Here is a 20,997-nt window from a genome sequence, read left to right as displayed (position 1 = left end):
GACTCTTTTATTTGTTTTTAAAGAATTGTTTTTTTTTCTTGGTTTTGTTTTTTTAGATTTTATTTATTTAACAGAGCATAAGTAGGGGGATCTGGAGGCAGGGAGAGAGGGAGAAGAGGCTCCTGACGCAGGGCTTGATCCCAGGCCCTTGGGATCATGACCTGAGCCAAAGGCAGATGCTTAACTGATGGCCGCTCAGGTGCCCCTTTACAGACTCTTTCGCTTATGTTCTCTGTACTTTGCCTGTATAGCACAATAACAGGAGCTCAATGAAATGAAGGTTGGAAATGGAGTAGGGTAGCATAGCAAGATGGTGTTCTTTCTTCAGGGGATGCTTGATCACTTGAAACTTCTTGAGTATGGTATTGGTGTTCATGGATGCTGAGTTGCCCTGAGAACCTTTTAACTAACACCAGATAGGAGGTATAAAAAAAGAGCCAGAAAAGATTGTTTTACTTCCTGAGTTATTTTGGAAGTACAAATGTGAAGAATAAGATATTTTCATTTATTAAATCATTTAAATATAAGTGATTTTTTTTGGATTTGGCTATTGTGGTCTTCCCCCCCCCCCCCTTTTTTTTTAATGTGTAAGAATAAAACTTAACTGTCCTCAGGAATCACTGAATGTGAATTAGATTATGCATGTTTGCAAACATTCCTGAACTGTTTGTAATCATTTTTCCTAAGTGGTACAAATAAGAGAACTTTATTAAAAGGAACTTGTATTTTCTGTGAGCCAATTCCATCATCTTTGAAGAAGAGCATAAACATAAATATTGCTTCTGCCCTTGGCTTACTGCAAAAGGAGAAGTACATTTAGTACCTGAGATTGGAAAGCTACTTTCAAATGTTGCCAGATACATAGTACCCTCAGTTATGTCTCCTAGGAATGTATTTGGTATCGTGTGTTTGTAGGACCAAACCTTAGAGTCTATCTTCTCTAACATGTGCAAGAGATTAGTCTGTATTTGGTAATATACCAAATGTACTAGCTAGAAAAATTGGTTTCAGCTCTTTAAAAATCTGTCTTCGTAAGTCTACATGTCTTACATGTAGTAGATGTTCATTTCTTTTAATCTGGTAAAAATGAAATTTGAACAAAGTGAAATTCATCATAAATAAAAAAGCCTACTTAGATAAAATTGTCAGTTAATTCTGGGTATTTAAAAAAAACAATAGCAACTAATTTTCTTTTTTTTTAAACTAATTTTCAACTTTGATTTTATTCTAAGATTTTATTTATTTATTCAAGAGAGACACACACAGAGAGAGGAAGAGACATAGGCAGAGGGAGAAGCAGACTCCATACAGGAAGCCTGATGTGTGGGACTCGATCCTGGGACTCCAGGATCATGCCCTGAGCTGAAGGCAGGTGCTTAACTCTGAGCCACCCAGGGGTCCCAATTTTCAACTTTTAAAAGTTAGTTCTTTTAAAGTTAAAATTAGTTAGTGGCTTAGTTGCCAGCCTTTCTTTTGCCTTCACTTCATTAGAGCAGGAATGAGAGAAGTTCATATGGTGGGGAGGGTGGTAGACAGTGGACAGTATGTAGTTTGAAAAAGGTTCTCACAGAGAGTTACTGCATATTCCTGGGTACTGTGGAAAAACACTCTAGAAAATAAAATGACCTTTGCTTTTACTGTCATTACTATGACATTATTTCTATTTTCAAATTATTACGTCTTTATTTCTAAACAGGTAGAGCTAAGTAACGGACTTTTAAAAATTTGGTCACTTGTACCCTAATTATAACACCATCTAAAAACATTTAAGGACAAATTTTATCATTAAACTTATAGTGATTTTTTCCTGAATATGTTTTTAGTTTTCTAGCGATTTTGCAGACAATTGTTTTTAGACAATTTTGCAGGTAAACAAAACTATTTCATTGTATCCTTTAGAGCTATGAAATATATAAAACATTTGCATATATTTTTCTTTAGTATTTCAGTTTTCTCTGAGAATGTCCGTGTTTTTCTGTGACTAGCTTTCTTACTAGAAATCCCTCACTGGCTGTGGTATTATTTTATTCTGGCATCATTGTCTCCCATAATAGGTCTGAACATTTAGGTTTGCTAGTGTCCTATTAAGTAGCTAGCTAGCTATCTGTCCTGGGGCCTCAGTGTTTACATTAAGCTCCCCGAGAGATCTGTGGCCCTGGGTGGATGTCCATAACAAGACTGAACTGGGGAACTGGAGATCTATTCTAGGATTTGGAAGTATGAGGGAGGGGGTTAATTGCAGTTCTTGGCACCAGTTTACTCTCATGCTGTTAAAATGTGAATCTGGATGGTACCAAGTCTAGTGGCCAAACTTAAGTCTATTGCTATCACCAGACTTAATGACTTTGGGTGGTGGGCCACTTCCCAGACTCCTGAGTTAGATGTTCCTCCTTTGTGCTCCCATAGCAATTCTCCCTCAGTGTCATACCTCAAACCATGTTGATTTCTCTTTGCCTTACAATCAGATGATTCAGTGAAGAATTGATTTCCACAAAAGTGAGCAAGTAAGTCTTTGGAATGTCCAATTGAGGAAATCTAAATAATGTATATATTTTTCTTTTTTAAAAAGAGTCATCGTTCAAGTCGTCATGATCTAAGGCCAAAAATCAAAACAAAAACTTGCTTGGATTGACTAAATTACAATTATTATAAGTAAATATGGAAAATGAACCAGACCATGAAAATGTGGAACAGAGCCTTTGTGCCAAGACTACTGAAGAAGAGCTGAATAAGTCTTTCAATCTTGAAGCTTCCCTTTCAAAATTCTCTTACATAGATTTGGACAAGGAACTGGAGTTCAAAAATGATCTGGTAAAAATTCAGTTTTTGTCAAGTGATGATGTTGATTAGAGCTATGACCTAAAGACTCAATCTGTCATTTTGCATGAATTAATAGAAGTCTATATGCAGTCTTGTGAGATATCACTCTTAATTTGTGTATGTCATTACTGTTTATGAAGCACTTTAACATATGTTTTCATTTGAGCTTCAGACACTTTGATAATTCACTTTGTAGAGGAAGGAGAAGCCGAAGTGCAGCTGGCTATGTTAAGTGAATGCTCAAGATCATAGAGCTAGTGGTAGGTTTAGAAATATTGTGCAGTGATTTTTTTAAAGCAATATTTTATTTATTTTTTTAGAGTAGGCTCTGCACCCAGCTTGAGACATGAACTTGTAACCCCAAAATCAAGTTGCATGCTCTATTGACTCAGCCAGCTAGGCACTTCATGTGCAGGGATTTTTTTTTTCCCCATTGATTTGATTGTAATTAAGTTTTTGTTACCAGGAGAATATTTAATGACAGTTTGTTTGACCTAAGCACCTCTCACCATAATTTTGACATAACTAAGAAATGCAATGTCAGACCTTTGTATATTGCTTATGACCTTTTTACTATTATTCATTTATTTATTTTTAAAGATTTATTTAATTATTCATGAGAGACAGACTGAGAGAGAGAGGCAGAGATAAAGGCAGAGGGAGAAGCAGGCTCCTCGTAGGGAGCTGGATGTGGGACTTGATCCTGGATCTTGGGATCACGACCTGAGCCGAAGGCAGGTGCCCAACTGCTGAGCAACCCAGACATCCCATGCTTATGACCTTGATATTGTTCTGTATATTGCTTTCTACACTTAGAAAATTGAGGCTTGTTATGAGACATGCTGTTTTGTCCTGTTTAAGAACGCACGTGTCAAAGTCCTTAAACAGAAGCTTTCTGGATAGGGCTGTCAGGATGGTGCAGTCAGTGCATATTTGTTTTTGATAATCACTGAATATGTGTCTAGGATAGGAAACAATTCCATAGTCTTTTGACCTGACCTTAACTACCATGGATCATTGAGTTAGCTCTCTGCACGATCAGTTTGGTGATATGTTGGTCTCTTAATTGGTAATTATTCTAATAAATTAAAACACCCTCATGATTCTAAGAAGGAAAGCAACATTATATGAACATTAATTTCTTTTCTCTATTTAGATTGATGACAAGGAGTTTGATATTCCTCAAGTTGATACTCCACCAACACTGGAAAGCATACTCAATGAGGTAAGTATATATTAATGATCACTGTCATTTTATGGAATTGATTTTAATGCTTTTGGGTTAAATTATAATGTATGTATCTAGATCTGCACTGTCCTATAGTGACTAGGCCATTAGTCACATGTGGCAATTTAAATTAATTATAATTAAGTAAAAATTAAAAATTCCATCTCTCAGTTGTACAGGTACTTTTTTTTTGGTACAGGTACATTTTAAGTGCTCAGTTGACACATGTGGCTAATGGCTGCTATAGTGGACAGCACAGATGCAGAATATTTCCATTATTGCCGAAAGTTCTGTTGAACAGCACTTATCTGGACTGTGAACTTCTCAAGGGCAGAAACCATGTCTTGCTCATGTCTTTGCCCAACACAATGCCTCATACTTGGTAGATTTGAGGAAATGTTTTAGTAAGCAAGTTGAAATACTAAATATATGTCACTTTTGAGATTTGTGTTATGTTTTAATAATGTCATCTCTACCAGTGATACTCAAATAGCTCATCCTTAGATACTAGAAAGTAGCTGTAACTGTGAAATGCATCTCGTCAACCTTCTATGTAAAAGAAAAACCTCCACAATGTATTTTATGAGTACCATCTTTGCTAAAAAGTTTCTCAGAGTTTTGAAATGTTATTCTTTTCTGAATTAGCAGGTCATAAAGACCTTATAAAGGAACTTTGTGGAAGTAACATGTTGAAGTATGCAAGCTTTTATGTGTCTTGCATCTGCTGACAATTCTTCAACTCCATCTTCTTAATCTTTTAAAAACTTACTTAAGACTTTTCTTGGAAGTTTTAACTTCTAATTCAAGAAAGATTTTTAAATGTGTGAATCTATTTTGGATCCATAGTTTTTTAAAAGAAAATAATGCAGAGGTTCCCCAAAGGAAATGCCCACTGATCCCATAGCTGTGAATGAGTTGGGTCTTGGTCTTTATTACTTTTCACCTATACTTTGGGGGGCATAGCCAACACTTTATAGGAAGCAAACTATTTTCTCTATGAATTGTATCTTTTATTATTCTTGATGACTTTAATTTCTATTTTTTTATATCAGTTTGATGTTGCTGTTACTTTGAATATATTTTAGCCTAAAAAATGTATGATCTGTGTTAAGACATAGCATTTTAAATTTTGACAAAGAAGGCATTGATCAATGAAGGAATAATCGGTTATGGTGATACTTATTTACTGCTTGGTAACAGGAAATCTTTCACTTAGAGATGAAGAGATTAATTTTAGTCAATTTTGTTAACATCTTATTAATATCCTCATTTCAATTATTTTACTAAGTGTAAAAAAAAAAGTAATCTTAGAAACTTGTGTGTAAAGCCATATTTGGAAATATTTGTATAAAAAAGGCAAAGGGTACCTGGGTGACTCAGTCAGTTGAACATTCGACTCCTAATTTCAGCCCAGATCATGATTTGAGGGTTGTGGATCAAGCCCTGTGTTGGGCTCCATACTCAACAGGGAATCTGCTTGAGATTCTCCTTCTCCCTTTGCCCCTCCCCCTGATGCCTCTCTCTTTTTCCCTCTAAAATAAATCTTCAAAAAAATGTTAAAATGCTCATATGACTAAAACTAGTTTATAATGAAGAAAAACATCTTTGCACAATATACTTATCTATGAATAACAGTAAGTACTGTCATTAGTGGTTTACTGACAATATAATACTATCTGAGAAGTTAATATCCTGTAGTAATTTGGGTGCCTTGTTTATTTGGGTCATAGTATCAGATACTGGGATTATTAAATGCTCTGACTTTGAGAAATAGTAATGGACATTGGCCAGCTTTCACACCTCCAAGGAGCTAGGCAGATGGAATAATTGAAAGCAAAAATAAAATTTAAATTGTAGAACATTATGAAGACTGTTGGGGGAAGAAGTATTAAAATTATTTTAAAAAAGAAAAAAATAGTGGAAAGGGCAGAAGCGCAAAGTGTGAATAAACACTCACTCCAGGATATATGGTTGCATATACTTGATAATGTTCATTAATATCATCCTGTAGAGAGGCTGGAAAGAAATGGACATCCAAGATGTTTTATAGAATGGAAAGTTAGAGATTACTGGGACATCCTGAATCTCAGAATTTAGGGCATGAAATAATGGTCCTAGGCCTTGTCATTAATTGAAACTATGCTACCTCTGAGGTTTTTAATTGTGAAATTCCATTCTTTAACTATAGCCACCCGCTTGCCTCCCATTTTCCTACTTCCTTAAACCTGTTCTTTGACATAATCAAGACCAAGTCTCTTGTTCCTTCCTAGTCTCCCAGTCTGGGTAGTTCCTGCTTCACTTCATTGCTACTGTACAGCCGGAAATTTATTTTGAACTTTTTATTCAAGTGTAGCATATGTATAGAAAAAGTGCATACATTGTTAAGTGTGTAGCTTGGTGAACTTTCACAAACTTCACCACTGAACTTGGTGAATTTTCACAAACTGAAAAATAATCTAGATGAAGAAATAAAACATTTCTAACACCCCAGAATCTCTTGTGCCGCTTTAGTGCCTAACCCCAGGATAATCACAATCCTTACCTCTCTAGCATTGATCAGCTTTCTTGCTTTGAACTTCATATAAATGGAATTATATAGTATGTACTTTTGTGTGTCTGACTTGCATTTCAATATTATATTTTTAGATTCATTCATATTTTTGTATGTAATTGTTCATTCACATACAAAAAGTTTTTTATGTGTATACCATTATTTATTCATTCTACTTTTGATGGGCATTTGTGTAATTTCCAATTTCTGGCTACTATGAAAAGTTGCTGTGAATATTCTTACTGGTGTCTTTAGGTATGCATATACATATACACACCTTTCTGTTGGTTTTATAGTTAGAAATAGTAAAATTGCTAGGTCATCAGATATGGGTATATTCAGCTTTAGTAGATAACTGCTACAGGTTTTTTAAAGTGGTCAGAGTAATTCATACTTCCAGCAGCCGTATATAGGAGTTCCGATTACCATATCCTCAATCAACTTTTGAATATTCTCTTTTTCATTTTATCCATTCAGTTCTTACAGGTGTATAGTGATATCATAGTTTTAATATGAATTTTCCTGAAGACAGATGAAATTGGGTGCCTTGACATAGGGTTAGGCCATTCGGATGTCTCTTTTGTGAATTGCCTTATCATGTCTTTTGCTCATTTTTTAAAAAAAATGTATTTATAGGAGTTCTTTATATGTGATGTATAGACCCTTTATTAGGTGCATATATTGCAAATATCTTTCCATTCTGTGGGTTACTTTTTCACTCTATTAGCAGTTTCTTTTGAACAGAAGTTATTAATGTAGTTAGCTTATTTTGTTTTTCCATTATGGTTAATTTTTCTGTGTCTTGTTTTAAGAAAATTTTGAAAATTCCAAGGTCATGGTGATGCTCTTTTATCTTGTTTTAAAATCTTTATTTTTCTATCTTTCAAACTTAAATCTGCAATTCATCTGGTATTTTTTTGTATGTGATGGTGTGAGGTAAAATCCAGCACCATTTACTGAAAAATATATTTGGTGTCACTTTTGTTTTAAATCAGGAGATCATATATGCGTGGGTCTGATTCCATTGGTCTTTCTACACTTGCCCCAATATCAAATTCTAATTTTTGATATAATAGGTTTGATATCTAGTAGTCTGAAATCTTTGTTGTTGTTCTTCAAGATTGCCTTGCTTATTCTTGTAAATTTGCATTTCCATGTAAATTTTAGAATCACTTTATTAGTTTACACACACAGACATACACACTGAAATTTGATAAGATTATGTAGATTTTGCATATCAGTGCAGGAAAAATTGATCTTTGCTATGTAGTTATTTTATTATTATCTTTTAGATAGTAATTTTAAATTCAGCCTTCTTGATAATAAGCTCAATTCTCTTCTTTCCTCCACTTGTTCTTTCATGTATTCTGTAAGCCCTCAACCCTGACTTAATTTAACTGATCTGTTTTCTTTAATTGTATCCCCAGGCTGCTTAAGAAAAATCAGATAAAATTCTGATTGACCCTCTTGCTTATGGCCTTAGTGCTGCAGTTCTAATTTCTGAATTACTTCCTTTCCCTACAGCAGTTGTTCCACTCTGTACAGTTCTCAAGAGACATTCTCTCTTTGCTAATTTTAACCTTGTTCTTTTTATTTAAGATCTTATTTTTTTTATTCATGAGAGACACAGAGAGAGAGGCAGAGACATAGGTAGAGGGAGAAGCAGGCTCCCTGTGGGGAGCCTGATGCAGGACTCGATCCCAGGACCCCAGGATCATGCCCTGAGCCAAAGGCAGACACACTCAACCACTGAGCCACCCAGGCGTCCCTCTGACCTTGTTCTTAACAGATGCATGTGTACATAGATATTTGAAAGGCAGTTGGAAATATGGGCCTAAACCTCAAGAGAAATGTTGATACTGAAGATACAGCTTTTGGAGTCATTAGCATGATATGGTACTTGAAGCTATAGGTATGGATTAGCTTGTTCATACAGGAAGCGTATGGAGTTGGAAGAGAGGAGAGCTAAGAGTATAATCCCAGGGAATAGTATCAATTAGAGGTTGGGCTGAGGAGAAAATAGAGAACACTACAGGTAGAAGAGGTCTTGTAAGTTGGGAGGAGTAGCGGAAAAGAGATATACTGGAAACCAAGGGAAAAGAAAGTTTCAAGAAGTAGGGAATGGTCAATAGTGTTAAATAATTATAGAGGACAAGGGCATGCTAACTGAAAATAGGCCAGTGGATTTGGCTGTCACCTCCAGCAGAGGTAGTAGTTAGTAGCAAGCAGTGGTGCAGAGAATGGAGGTAACGAGTTGAGGTTGCTCTCTGGTGAGCGTCACTGGGAATGGTAAGCCAGAACACAGTCTGACTGAAAGAGGAGAGTGATCAGAGCATTTTTCTTTAATGTCTGTTGCTCAGAATCAACCTGTTCAAAGCTAAACTCCTCATTCTGCTTTATCTGCTATTTTTATATTCTTTGCTTTCCTATCTCGGGAATATCACCTTTTGTCTAGTTGTTCAAGCTGGAAACCTTGGAATTCTCTTTGATTTCTCCCTTACCTCCCCACCTCCCAGCCCCCGTCATTTAGATGGTAACCAGGGACTTTGGGTTTTCTCAGTAACGTCTCTTTCATTATTCCTTCTCTTGACTAATTCTGCTGTATTCTTAGGCTCCACTCTCCTCTTTTTCCTTGATATTGCCATACCTTCTTACTGGTTCATAATAGTTTCCTTGCCTCAGTTTCCCCCAGCACCCTCATCCATCTTCCTACTGCCCCATTTATTGTTGTAAAACGTGGTTCCCATCATGTATGCCTACTTTCTAAACATCTTAGTTGCCTTCCTACCACCTACTGTATATAGTACCCTAATTCATTAAATGAGTGAATACTGATTGTATGCTGGGCATTGTACTGGGCACTAGGGAGTATAGTATAGACAAGGAGGACATGGGCCCTGCTGTCACTTGGCTTAATGGAACATAAGGCTTTTTACAATTTGGGTCCTAGCTTATCTTTCTAAGATCACCTCTAACTCCTGCCCTTATATTCCAGGACTACTTCCTTTTTTATGAACAAAATCCATTTTATGAAATCACTGTGTTGCAGATGCTTTCAAACCTAGAATGCCTTTCTTCTGTTTGTCACATTTCCTATGGCATACTATTTGTAGTAAGGTGGTATTTGTTTTCTTCTAATTAGCCACTGACTGTTAGTTAACTAGGTAAGCATCTATAGAGGTTCAAATTTCAAGTTTTTTGCTGCTAAGAATAATTTGAATAACTGCTCCTGCTTTTTCCTGCTGCAAGGAAGAAATTTTTGGAGTGAATTCTTTGTAGAGACAGAGATCTATCTAGAGTTGAAAATTAATTTTCTCTTCTATGCCTCTCTGGTCAATAACAATGCATGGAAAAGAGATAAAAAGCAGAAATAAGCATGTGAGTGTTTTAGAGAAACTCATTAATGCCTGTCTGGCAGGTATTATAATGGTATTTGGAATTGTGAATTTATTGATCCATTCTTCTAATTTAGACTGATGATGAAGATGAGTCTTTTGTTCTTGAGGATCCTACATTGTTAAACATTGATACTATTGATTCTCACTCCTATGATACTTCCTCTGTGGCAAGTTCAGATAGTGGTGACAGGACCAACCTAAAAAGGTAAGCATTTTTTGTTGTTGTTGTTGTTGTTGTTGTTGTTTTTAAGCATTTGAATTGCACTTGTATATACTGAACACTTAAAATGTAAATATTTCTTTACAGTGTAGTATGGTCTGCTAAAGCCCTGCATAGGAAATAGAAGGCCCACTTGGGTGGAAATAATATGCTTGTTAGACCCTAAAGGTTTTGGCACTGTTGAGGGGAGAGGATAAAAAGGTGGATGCCATGACCACTGTCCTCTGCACCACCAGTAGAAGCCATAATAGCAGCCAAGGGACCCCCCACAAGCAGTGGATTTCTCGGAGGGAGCACGAATCAAACTTAGTACAGTATCTGTGGTGGAAACAACGGAGTTTGGTTTACCTCGCCACCCTTGTGCTCCCTGTACTCCCCATCCCCTTCTTCCCACTCTCTAAGGTCAGCTCCAGCATTCCTTCATTCCCTTGGAATGGGTTCAGAGGAGAATCACAAAATGATTAAAGATTTGGGAAAAGGACTTCTAACCCTAAATAACTTCATTTTGGCTGCTTTTCACCTTCCAAATTCTTGGAGAGCACATGAAAAGGAAAGAGAAGTGGAGGAAGCATAATGTAAATACTTTATTGAATTCATGTGTAGCTTTAATGTTGATAAAGTCATGTGTATTTTTCCTTTCTTAAATTTTGCTTGTGTTAGTGCTGTCTTCTTTAGGTTGTCAACTCTTGTGGGATAGGGACCATTGCTGGATATGTTAACCTGTTCATCACTATCTCCTACAAATACATAAATGTGTTTTTTCCAGCTTTATTGAGATATAACTGATATATAACATTGGGTAAATGTAATGTGTACAGTGTGATTCTTTGATAAAAAGGTAGATGCCATGACCACTGTCCTCTGCACTGTGTGTTGTGAAATCATTACCACAATAGGGTTAGTTAGCACCTTCATCACCTCACAAAACTACCATTTCTGCTTTGGTTAGAACATTTAAGATTTATTCTCATAGTAACTTTCGAGCATATAACATGTTATTTTCAACTATAGACATTGTGCTATATACAGTAGATCCCCAGAGTTTATTCGTCTTATAACTAGAAGTTTGTACCCTGTGACCAACATCTCCACATTTCCCTCACTTTTCAGCCCCTGGCAATTACTATTCTATTCTGCCTCTATGAGTTAGAAGCTTTTTAAAATTCCACATGTTAGTGAGATCATAGAGTATTTGTCTTTTTCTGCGTGACTGACTTCATGTAGGATAATGCCCTCAGGGTCCATTCATGTTGTCACAGATGGCAGGACTTCCTTCTTTATCATGGCTGAATAACATGTGTGTGTGTGGGGGAGAGACCTCTTATCTTTACTCATTTGTCTGAAGGTAGATTTAGATTATTTCTGTATCTTGGCTATTGTGAATAATACTGTAATATACATGGCAGTGCTGATATTTCTTTGAGATAGTGATTTTGTTTTCTTTTGATAATACCCAGAAGTGGGATTATTGGATGATTTGATAGTTCTATTTTTAATTTTTTGGGGGGAACTTCGTACTGTTTTCCATACTGGCTGCCCCAGTTTATATTCCCACCTACCAGTGCACAAGGATTCCCTTTTCTCCAAATCCTCATCAACATTTGTGATCTCTTGGCTTTTTGTTTTTGTTTTGTTTTAAAGATTTTATTTATTTATTCATGAGAGACACAGAGAGGCAGAGACACAGGTAGAGAGAGAAGCAGGCTCCATGCAGGGAGCCCGATGCGGCACTCAATCCCGGTACTCCAGGATTATGCCCTGGGCCAAAGGCAGGGGCCCAACTGCTGAGCCACCCAGGCGTCCCTCTTGTCTTTTTTCTTTTTTTTTTTTTTTTTTAAAGATTTTATTTATTTATTCATGAGAGACACAGAGAGAGAGGCAGAGACATAGGAAGAGGGAGAAGCAGGCTCCATGCAGAAGCCCGACATGGGACTTGATCCCAGGACTCCAGGATCACACCCTGGGCTGAAGGCAGGCGCTAAACCGCTGAGCCACCCAGGGATGCCCCTTCTTGTCTTTTTGATAATAGCCTTTCCAATAGGCAAAATCTTATGGTAGTTTTGATTTGCATTTCCCTGATAATTAGTGATGCTAGACAGTTTTCCACATATTTGTTGGCCATGTGTATGTCGTCTTTGGAAAAATGTTCAGATTCTCTGCCTATTTTTTACTCAGATTGTTTGGGTTTTTTGTTGTTGAGTTACAAGAGTTCCTTATACAGTAGTCTCCCATTTCCACAGGCGATACATTCCAAGACCTTGAGTCTTGGAAGATATTACTGTAGATATTAGTAAATCCCATATAAACTTTTTTCCTGTACATACCTACAATAAAGTTTAATTTATAAATTAGACACAGTAAGAGATTAACAACAATGATAGAACAATTATAAGAATGTATTGTAATAAAAAGTTATGTGAACGTGGTCTCTCTTGAAATATTTTATTGTACTATACTCACCCTCTTGTAATGAGTTGAGATGATAAAAAGCCTATGTGATGTGATGAAGTGAGGTGAATGACATAGACATGATATTGGGTTAGGCTACACCATGGACTTTCTGACAATACTTCAGAAGGAGGATCATTTGTTTCTGGACTGTTGACCACAAGTAACTGAAACCATGGAAAGTGAAACTGCAGATAAGGGAGGATTACTGGTTTTTTTTTTTTGGGATATTAACCCCTTATCAGATAAACCGTTTACAAATATTTTCTACTATCCCATAGGTTGTCTTTTCATTTTGTTGATTTTCTTTTGCTGTGCAAAAGTTTTTTAGTTTGATATAGTCTTACTTATACTTGATTTTGTTGATTGTGCTTTGGGTTACATAGACAAAAAATCCATTGCCACAACCAATGTCAAGGAACTTTTTCCCTATGTTTTCTTCTAGGAGTTTTATGGGTTAGGTCTTATAGTTAAGTCTTTAATCCATTTAATCCATATAATTTTTGTGAGTGGTATAAGGGTACAGTTTCTTCATGTAATTATGCAGTTTTCCCAACACCATTTATTGGATACTGTGTTTTTTCTCCATTGAGTGTTTTTGGTTTCATTGTCAAATTTTAGTTGACTGTATACAACTGTTTATTTCTGGGCTCTCAATTATGTTCCATTGGTCTCTCTGTTTTTATGCCAGTATCATACTGTTTTGATTACACCTTTGTAATAGAGTTTGAAATCAGGAATTGTGATGCCTCTAGCTTTATTCTTCTTTCTTGAAGATTGCTTTGGCTAAGTGGAGTCAGTTGTGTTTCTAAACACTAACAATGAAATATCTGAAGAAGGAATAATTCAATTTATAGTAGCACCAAAAATGATAAAGTACCTAGGAATAAGTTTAACCCAGGAAGTGAAAGAGCTGTGCATGAAAATTATAAGACATTGATGAAAGAAATTGAGGACACAAATAAATGGAAAAATATCCCATGTTCATGGATTAATATTATTAAAATGTCCATGTTTGGGATCCCTGGGTGGCACAGCAGTTTAGCACCTGCCTTTGGCCCAGGGCGCGATCCTGGAGACCCAGGATCGAATCCCACGTCGGGATTCCGGTGCATGGAGCCTGCTTCTCCCTCTGCCTATGTCTCTGCCTCTCTCTCTCTCTCTCTGTGTGTGACTATCATAAATAAATAAAAATTAAAAAATTTTAAATGTCCATGTTCCCCAAAACCATCTGTAGATTCAATGCAGACTCCATCAAAATCCCAATGGAACGTCTCACAAAAATAGAAAATCTAAAATTTATATGGAACTATGTTAACTTAAATGATTTTGAGCATCTCATCTCCACCTGCTTCAAAGTTATGATGACTTTCAATGAATAAGTCATGGGAATAAGAGGCACAGCATTAGGAATACAATCAGTGATACTGTAATAGTGATATAACAGGATAGCTGGTAGCTACACTTGTAGTGAACATAACAATGTGTAAACTGTACACCTGAAACTAATGTTTGTCAACTGTACTCAAAACATATATGATATCTTTTTTTTTTTTTTTTTTTTGCCTTACTTAATGTCAGAACTCTTGCATAGCATCTGTCTGGACCCTGCTTACCATTTTGACCTAATCTCTTAGCACCCCACTCCCATTCTCCTGGTCCATGCTTTTTGTGTACTTGGATCTCCCCTTTCCCCCACCCCGTGCACATTTATATCTTCAGATTTCTTTTCTTTTAAATATATTTTTTAAGATTTTATTTATTTATGAGAGACACAGAGAGAGAGGCAGAGACACAGGCAGAGGGAGAAGCAGGCTCCCTGTGGGGAACCAGATGCAGGACTTGATCCCAGGACTCTGGGACTATGACCTGAGCCAAAGGCAGACCAAGGCTCAAACACTCTGCCACCCAGGCATCCCTACATCGTCATATTTCTGTTTGTGCTTTTTTTGTTGCCTGCCAGACTCCTAGTTATCCATCAAGGCCAGATCAGACCTCTTCTTTCTATAGCTGTCCTTTATCCCCCTTATGAATAGGATTAAACTCCTCTTTATTTCTAGTGCTTTATTCTTTGTTCTTTTCTAACATTTAGCTTCTAAGAGTAAGTTACTTTTTAGTCCCTCTAGCTAGGCTGTGAGGTCCTTGAAACTAGGAACCTTGACTTTCTTATTTTTGTCTCCCCAGAGCCCATACTTTAGTCACATAGAGGAGGTGCTCAGTGTTTGGTAAAAAATCAAAAGTCATTTTGTGTATGATGATGAGTTGGGTAAGTGAAAGGAGCTGTTAGGCACAGCAGAGTAAGAATAATGGGTGGGGAATTTGAGGTGCTTGGTGGAAGAAAGAGAGAGCGGTTAAAGATGTGAGGGCAAGAAAGATAGGCAAGGGTAAAAGGTAGGTAGAGGTAATGTAGACATGTAGGGCAGGATAGGCAACCTTTGGTTATTGGAACCTCTTGCTGCAAGAGGTGGTCAAGGAACAGTTTGAATCATTGAAAAAGGAATGGTGGCTTTATACACTTTCTTTTGCTTCTCTGAGGCTCAAGGTGGGTTTAGGATGGCATCTTAATGTAGGACTGTTAGACTCTTTGTACCTGTTTGCAAACAGAGCTAACAAATTACATTCAGTGTTGTTTTCTGCATTTCTTATTTTTATGTGTTCTTTGGTCTTTTAAAGCTTTGAAACTCTGTTTTTTCAAAAAAAAATTTCTTATGTTCTTAAACATCCCCCCCCCCCCCCCTTTTTAGGAAGAAGAAATTACCTGATTCTTTTTCACTCCATGGGTCAGTTATGCGACATTCACTTTTGAAGGGAATTTCTGCCCAGATAGTGTCTGCAGCTGTAAGTATTTTGTTCTCTTCCCCAGCTTTGTAACCTGCAATGGCATAATGAAGTAGGAATGAGCATAAAACAAAGCACAGCACTTCTCTTGGCCCCGAGGCTTAAAAAAAATAGAATCTGGCTTTCATGGGTTTTGTGTGATTGTTTTTGACTCATAAGACATGGCTACACATCTTGACGTAGAAATTAGTGCAGCCATGAAATAAAGGTCTGCTCAGAGTCTCTGGTGTGCCTAAATGAAATATGGCAGCAAGCCTAAAAGGAACACTATCTGCCTTTTCTTTAAATTCCTTTTCAGTTTAGTTGCCATCTTGTGTATTTGGTTGAGTTAGAGTGCTTGTTTTTTTAGTCTTTTCATATGGAGAAATGATTGATCAGAATCTTTTTACAACTGAGTGATTTTCTTGTAATTCACAAAACTCTTTTCATGTCCCTTATTTTATTTACTTTTACAACTTTGAAAGTAAGGAAAGCCATATCCTGTTTTACAAATGAGAAGAGAGGCTCAGAGAGGTAATATATTAACTTGTCTTACATCATTGGGTTAGGAGATAGCAGAACAATTACTCAAAATTGGGGTTTCTGGCTCCAGCTGTAGTGCTGCTTTGTTGTGAAATGGTGGTGGTATTGGTGAGTATGGCCAGTGTATAATGGCTGGAACAGAGTATCTCTGGTCTTGAAAATTTTTTGGAGCACTGGGTTGATGCAAAAATATTTAATAAATCACTAAGACAATAGATGCTGATTCTGGTATGGGTTATCAAATTTTCCTTTGACCTCAAAGCCTATAATATTATGTGGTCTTTTTCAATTTTAGTTTTCTGAATTCATTGTGTTAATCTTATATATAGTAATAGTGATGATCATGATGACAATGATGACATTTTCATATCCCAGGGACTTTGACTTTTTTAATGTTTTCATGGAGTTTAATTGGTATTTTGTAAACTCAGTTTGGACAAAGTTTTGATTTTTCAGAAGGGTCAGAGATTTATATAGGAGTGGTATCATGACATCATTACTGCATTGCAATTGTCAGATTTCTCAGAGAAAGCTCTTGTTGTAGAAACCATACCAAACCAAACCAACAAAAAAAGCAAAAAGAAAGAAAGTGTTCTCTGTGGGCAATTGGTATACCCTGACCCAGCTCATATATCATGGAGTCAATTTAAATAGATAGTCAAGCCATGGAGGGAACCTGGGCAATTGTCCTTCCTCTTTTAGGTGGAGAGTAACTCAGATTTGCTAGAATGGGAACCACCTGTTGAGGATTATATTTCCATGACGTTTTCTGAATTTAATCCTTATGTAGGTGATGAAATTCATTCCTTTCAAGATCAAGATGAACCAGAACAGTCATTTGACCCACCTGTGCAGTTTTAAAAATATTTTGAATAATGGAGACTGAACTAAAACTCAGACACTGAACATTGATTAGATAAATCTGTTATTTAAAAAGGTTTCTTCTCCCTCTTGAAGAGGAGGGAAAAATTCTAATAAATCCCAGAGTGTTTGCATTCTATTCTTATTTCATTGCTATGGCTGAGCTCCTTTGGTCTGTTAAAATGAAAACTGCTTTTCCTGTGACAGTGCTCATACTCTGCCTTCCTAATTTTGGATTACCAGCTCAATTTAAATTGTATGCTTTTCTATGATGGTTGGTTTATTAACGTGCAAAGCTAGTTATATTTTGGGGTATCTCCTGAATAATTGTTCAGTAATGCCTTCAGCCATGTGGATAGTGATGTTCCTAGGGTGGCATGGGGCCTTGTTCATCATGGCTTTGTAATCCATGCATGGAGAACACTTAGGAGAGATGAAACTTTTGGGGTTATGAACTTCATTCACAACTCAATGACAAATGAAAGTACTGTGACAGATGACTATATTTTAAATTACTTAAAATTAATTTTAAAAAGTATTTATTACTTTTATGATCATCTAAGATAGTAGAGACGCTTTAGCAGTTTTTTTTCTAAAATGTGTCCAATGTGTAAGAATCTCCTGACATGCTGATTAAAGTGCAGATTCCTGGGCACCACCCCAGACATACTGAATTGGCATCAGTATGGTATCAGTAGGGTAGCATGGGGATCTGTATTTTATTTATTTATTTATTTAGTTTTAAAGATTTATTTATTTACTCATGAGGGACAGACACATAGAGGGAGAAGCAGACTCCATGCAGGGCGCCTGATGCAGGACTTGATCCCGGATCCCAGGATCACGCCCTGAGCCAAAGGCAGATGTCTAACCGCTGAGCCATCCGGGCATCCCAGGGATCTGCATTTTAATAGGTATCTTAGATTATTTTAACGTAGCCTGGCTTTTGAGAATCACTGCTCTATGATGTTGCAACACCAGTACTAAGATTCTGTAATCTCTAAAGTGCTTTCCACATCTGTTTGTTTTTGTTTTTCTTTTATTTATTTTTATTTTTATTTTTATTTTTGCTTGTTTGTTTTCTTAGTTTTAAAGTAAGCTGACTTCTGATTTCATTATTCAGGTTCCATTTGAACTATACTTTATGTTCTTCATTGCTCTCTCATTCTTTTTCTCTATCCGGACACAAACCAATCATTCATCAGATGTTTATTTGCATGCATCTTAATTGTCAAGCATGTTGCATACTTTACACACACATATCCAAACAAGGTTGGGGATATCCTACTATCTAGAACATTGAACATAGCAGCTTTGTGATTGTTCTTCCTTATATTCCCATGCTCTGGAATAAGTTTTTTAATTAGTTCCCAGGAAGCTCTATAAAGTTGTATAAAACAGATTCTTTCTTCCTAGAGATTCTAACAATTAATTCACCACATTGACAGGGACAGACAGAAATCTAGAAATGATATCAAAGAGGCTGGCCTAGGAACTGAAGCTCTGAGTTTGAGACATAGTTTGACTACTACTTGAATAATCTTGGGCAAGTCAGTTAAGCTCTTTAAAACTTATTTTCTTAATCTGGGAAATCAGAATAATACATGTTTTATCTGTCTCTTGCAGTTTGAGAATCCAATAGTGTAATATATGTATATGAAAGCTTATTGCTGCTACACTGCTAATTGTTGTAAGCCCTTATTATTTAAAGCTATAGAAACATCAAATAGGTACCTTTACAATTATATGATACTTTACATTTAATTTGATCCTTAAAACAATTCATTGAGGTAGTTGCTGTTTCCTTTAATAGATGAGGAGACTAATACCCAGAGAGTTAGGTGACTCTCCCGAGGTCATACAGTTACTCTGTGGACTTAATTTTTTATTTTCTTGTGCTTGAAGACCGACTGAATACACCCTGCTTGGGTTTTATTGAGGGATTATTGTATAATCTGCTCGATAGGAAGCTTAGAGGAAAAATATCTTTACCATGTTTCCCTTTTTAAAAATCTTTATGTACTGCTATCGTAACAGAGTTTATTCACATTATTGAAAGTGGGACTTCTTCCCTCTTTTCCTTTGTGTTTTCATTTATAATTAGTACCTTTCCTAAAGCATTTGTTACAGTTAGTAAAATAAAATGACCCACTCTCATGCTCTTTATATTTTGTTGTTATGTGCAACTTTTGTGGTTTCTCTTAGTTGGGGGCAAAAATGAAGGTTCCACCTCTTGTCTGAATTGATTTGGATCAAAGTGTATGTAAAGAGAGGGGCTTATATAATTTTCTGTTTAAAAATGAGAATATAATTTCAAATGCTTTTTTAATTTCACTTAGGACAAAGTGGATGCTGGCTTGCCTACAGCAATTGTAAGTATACTTTAATCCTTTAAAGGTAAGCTTTCTCTTTGATTGGATTTTCTTAGATATATTCTTCTAATGTTCAAAGTTATTGCATAAATTATTATGATAATAAATTCATAAGTCATTTACTGCCAGTAATCAGGTTTAAAATTTTTCCATATTGAATGTTCTCTTTCTTTCTGGTGTGTTGTTATTCTTCAGGCTTTTGTTGGAGAAGTATATAATGGAATAATGATTAGCCTTTTCCAGGTTTATTTATATGTGCCCAAGTAAATTTGCTCCTTCTGTGATTTGGCCTCCCTTTGGTTATAAGAGAGTGGAAAACAGCATTTGGTGAAATCACTTTGTGGTAAATAGTACATTTAATAGTTCTGAACTCCCTTGCCAAGCCTGCCAAATAGTAAATCTGTGGCGCGATTATAGAGAACTGGGGGATATTTGAAAGCACACTAGTGCCCTCTTTTCTTGAATACTTCCAGCTGCCTTCTGTAGCTTTCTTATTAGTTAGTCAATTGGTGAGGAAGTGGGCTGAATTTTGAATATTTCTGGTGCCTTTTGGCTCCTGTGAATAAACTGAAGGCTTTCTCACCCCTTACCCACACCTCATAGCTGGCTCTTGGTTGGGTAGCATAAGTGCCTCTTACTTTGTCTGGATCCCTGAAAAAAAATTTTTTTAAAAATTGCTTTAGAGGAAGCTAAGTGGTGTGTTTTTGCCTATAATGTTGAACATATGATATTTTGATATTGTTACCCTTGGAGTAAATTTAGAGGGATTCCCAGAAATAAAATGTCCTGAGTTTCATTTCCCGTCTTACCTCCTAGTTGAAATTCTCCTTATTTATAATAGTTGGTATGTCATCTGGTGCCTAGAGGAGAGAAGACTAACAAATTCAACTCGGATTGTTTCAAGATTCTTGACATACTATCTCAAAATGTAATCTTCCCTTTTGTTCTCAGGCAGTGTCCAGTCTGATAGCTGTGGGTACATCTCATGGATTGGCTTTAATATTTGGTAAATTTTAAGTACTTTCCTTACTGTAGATATTAAGTATCCTTTTGACCTTTATATCTTTTAATAGTTGAATTGTAAACTTAATTTTCTTGTGGAAAAAAAAAAAACCAGAAAAATCTAGTTCTATTGTTAAAATTACTTGACCCAAGCTTATTTTGTAGCTCATTACAAGTTTATTTTCTTCTTTATGAATGTATAAGTTATATCTTTTGAACTTTGACTCTACAGACCTAGACAGAAAGAATATAAAGTTGAAAGGGACCTTGGGTTGTTCTCTTGTCTGCCTCAGTTTGTGGTAGTGGTGATTTTTGATTCTAAATCCTATCCTAGCAAGTATTCTAAACTATTTTCAGGGAAAGAGATTCACAGGCTTTCTCAGTAATTTTTCTTAGCTCAAACTGCAGTAACTTCTTTATCATTTACACTGTAAATCTCTAATCTGAAAAATTTCTCGCTTATAATCACATTCTTTTGTTAGTTGAGAAGAGAACTTAACGTTTATTTATATAGTAGACATAGTCTTCAGTGTTTTCTTTTTTCCCTGCATGAGACTAAATAACCCTAGTTTTATTACTCTTTGCTTTGCTTTTGAATTCAGTACTATCAGCAGAACATCTTCTGGGTTTTTAAAATTTTATTTAAAAACTATGAAAATAAAAACATAATATTTTTCTATTTTTAAAAAAGATTTTATTTATTCATGAGAGACATGCAGAGAGAGAGGCAGAGACAC

At 36.1% G+C, this 20,997-nt stretch overlaps 1 protein-coding gene across 3 annotated transcripts in view; it reads left to right on the top strand.

Moving 5' to 3' along the window:
* The window catches only part of VPS8 (VPS8 subunit of CORVET complex), a 249,364-nt gene that overhangs the window by 8,488 nt on the left and 219,879 nt on the right, over nt 1–20,997 (top strand). For all 3 annotated transcript variants that reach the window (XM_041731695.1, XM_041731696.1, XM_041731694.1), the window contains exons 2-7: nt 2,570–2,811; nt 3,977–4,045; nt 10,072–10,202; nt 15,410–15,503; nt 19,226–19,258; nt 20,210–20,264. In XM_041731695.1, coding sequence (XP_041587629.1) covers nt 2,659–2,811; nt 3,977–4,045; nt 10,072–10,202; nt 15,410–15,503; nt 19,226–19,258; nt 20,210–20,264 — 535 coding nt within the window. In that variant the 5' untranslated portion in view covers nt 2,570–2,658. The remainder of the gene's footprint in view (nt 1–2,569; nt 2,812–3,976; nt 4,046–10,071; nt 10,203–15,409; nt 15,504–19,225; nt 19,259–20,209; nt 20,265–20,997) is intronic.

This window comes from Vulpes lagopus, chromosome 17 (genome assembly GCF_018345385.1).
Source record: "Vulpes lagopus strain Blue_001 chromosome 17, ASM1834538v1, whole genome shotgun sequence".
NCBI classification, from domain to species: Eukaryota; Metazoa; Chordata; class Mammalia; order Carnivora; family Canidae; genus Vulpes; species Vulpes lagopus.
The sequence above is the reverse complement of the archived record's forward strand: the minus strand, read 5'-3'. Positions and strand labels throughout refer to the sequence as shown.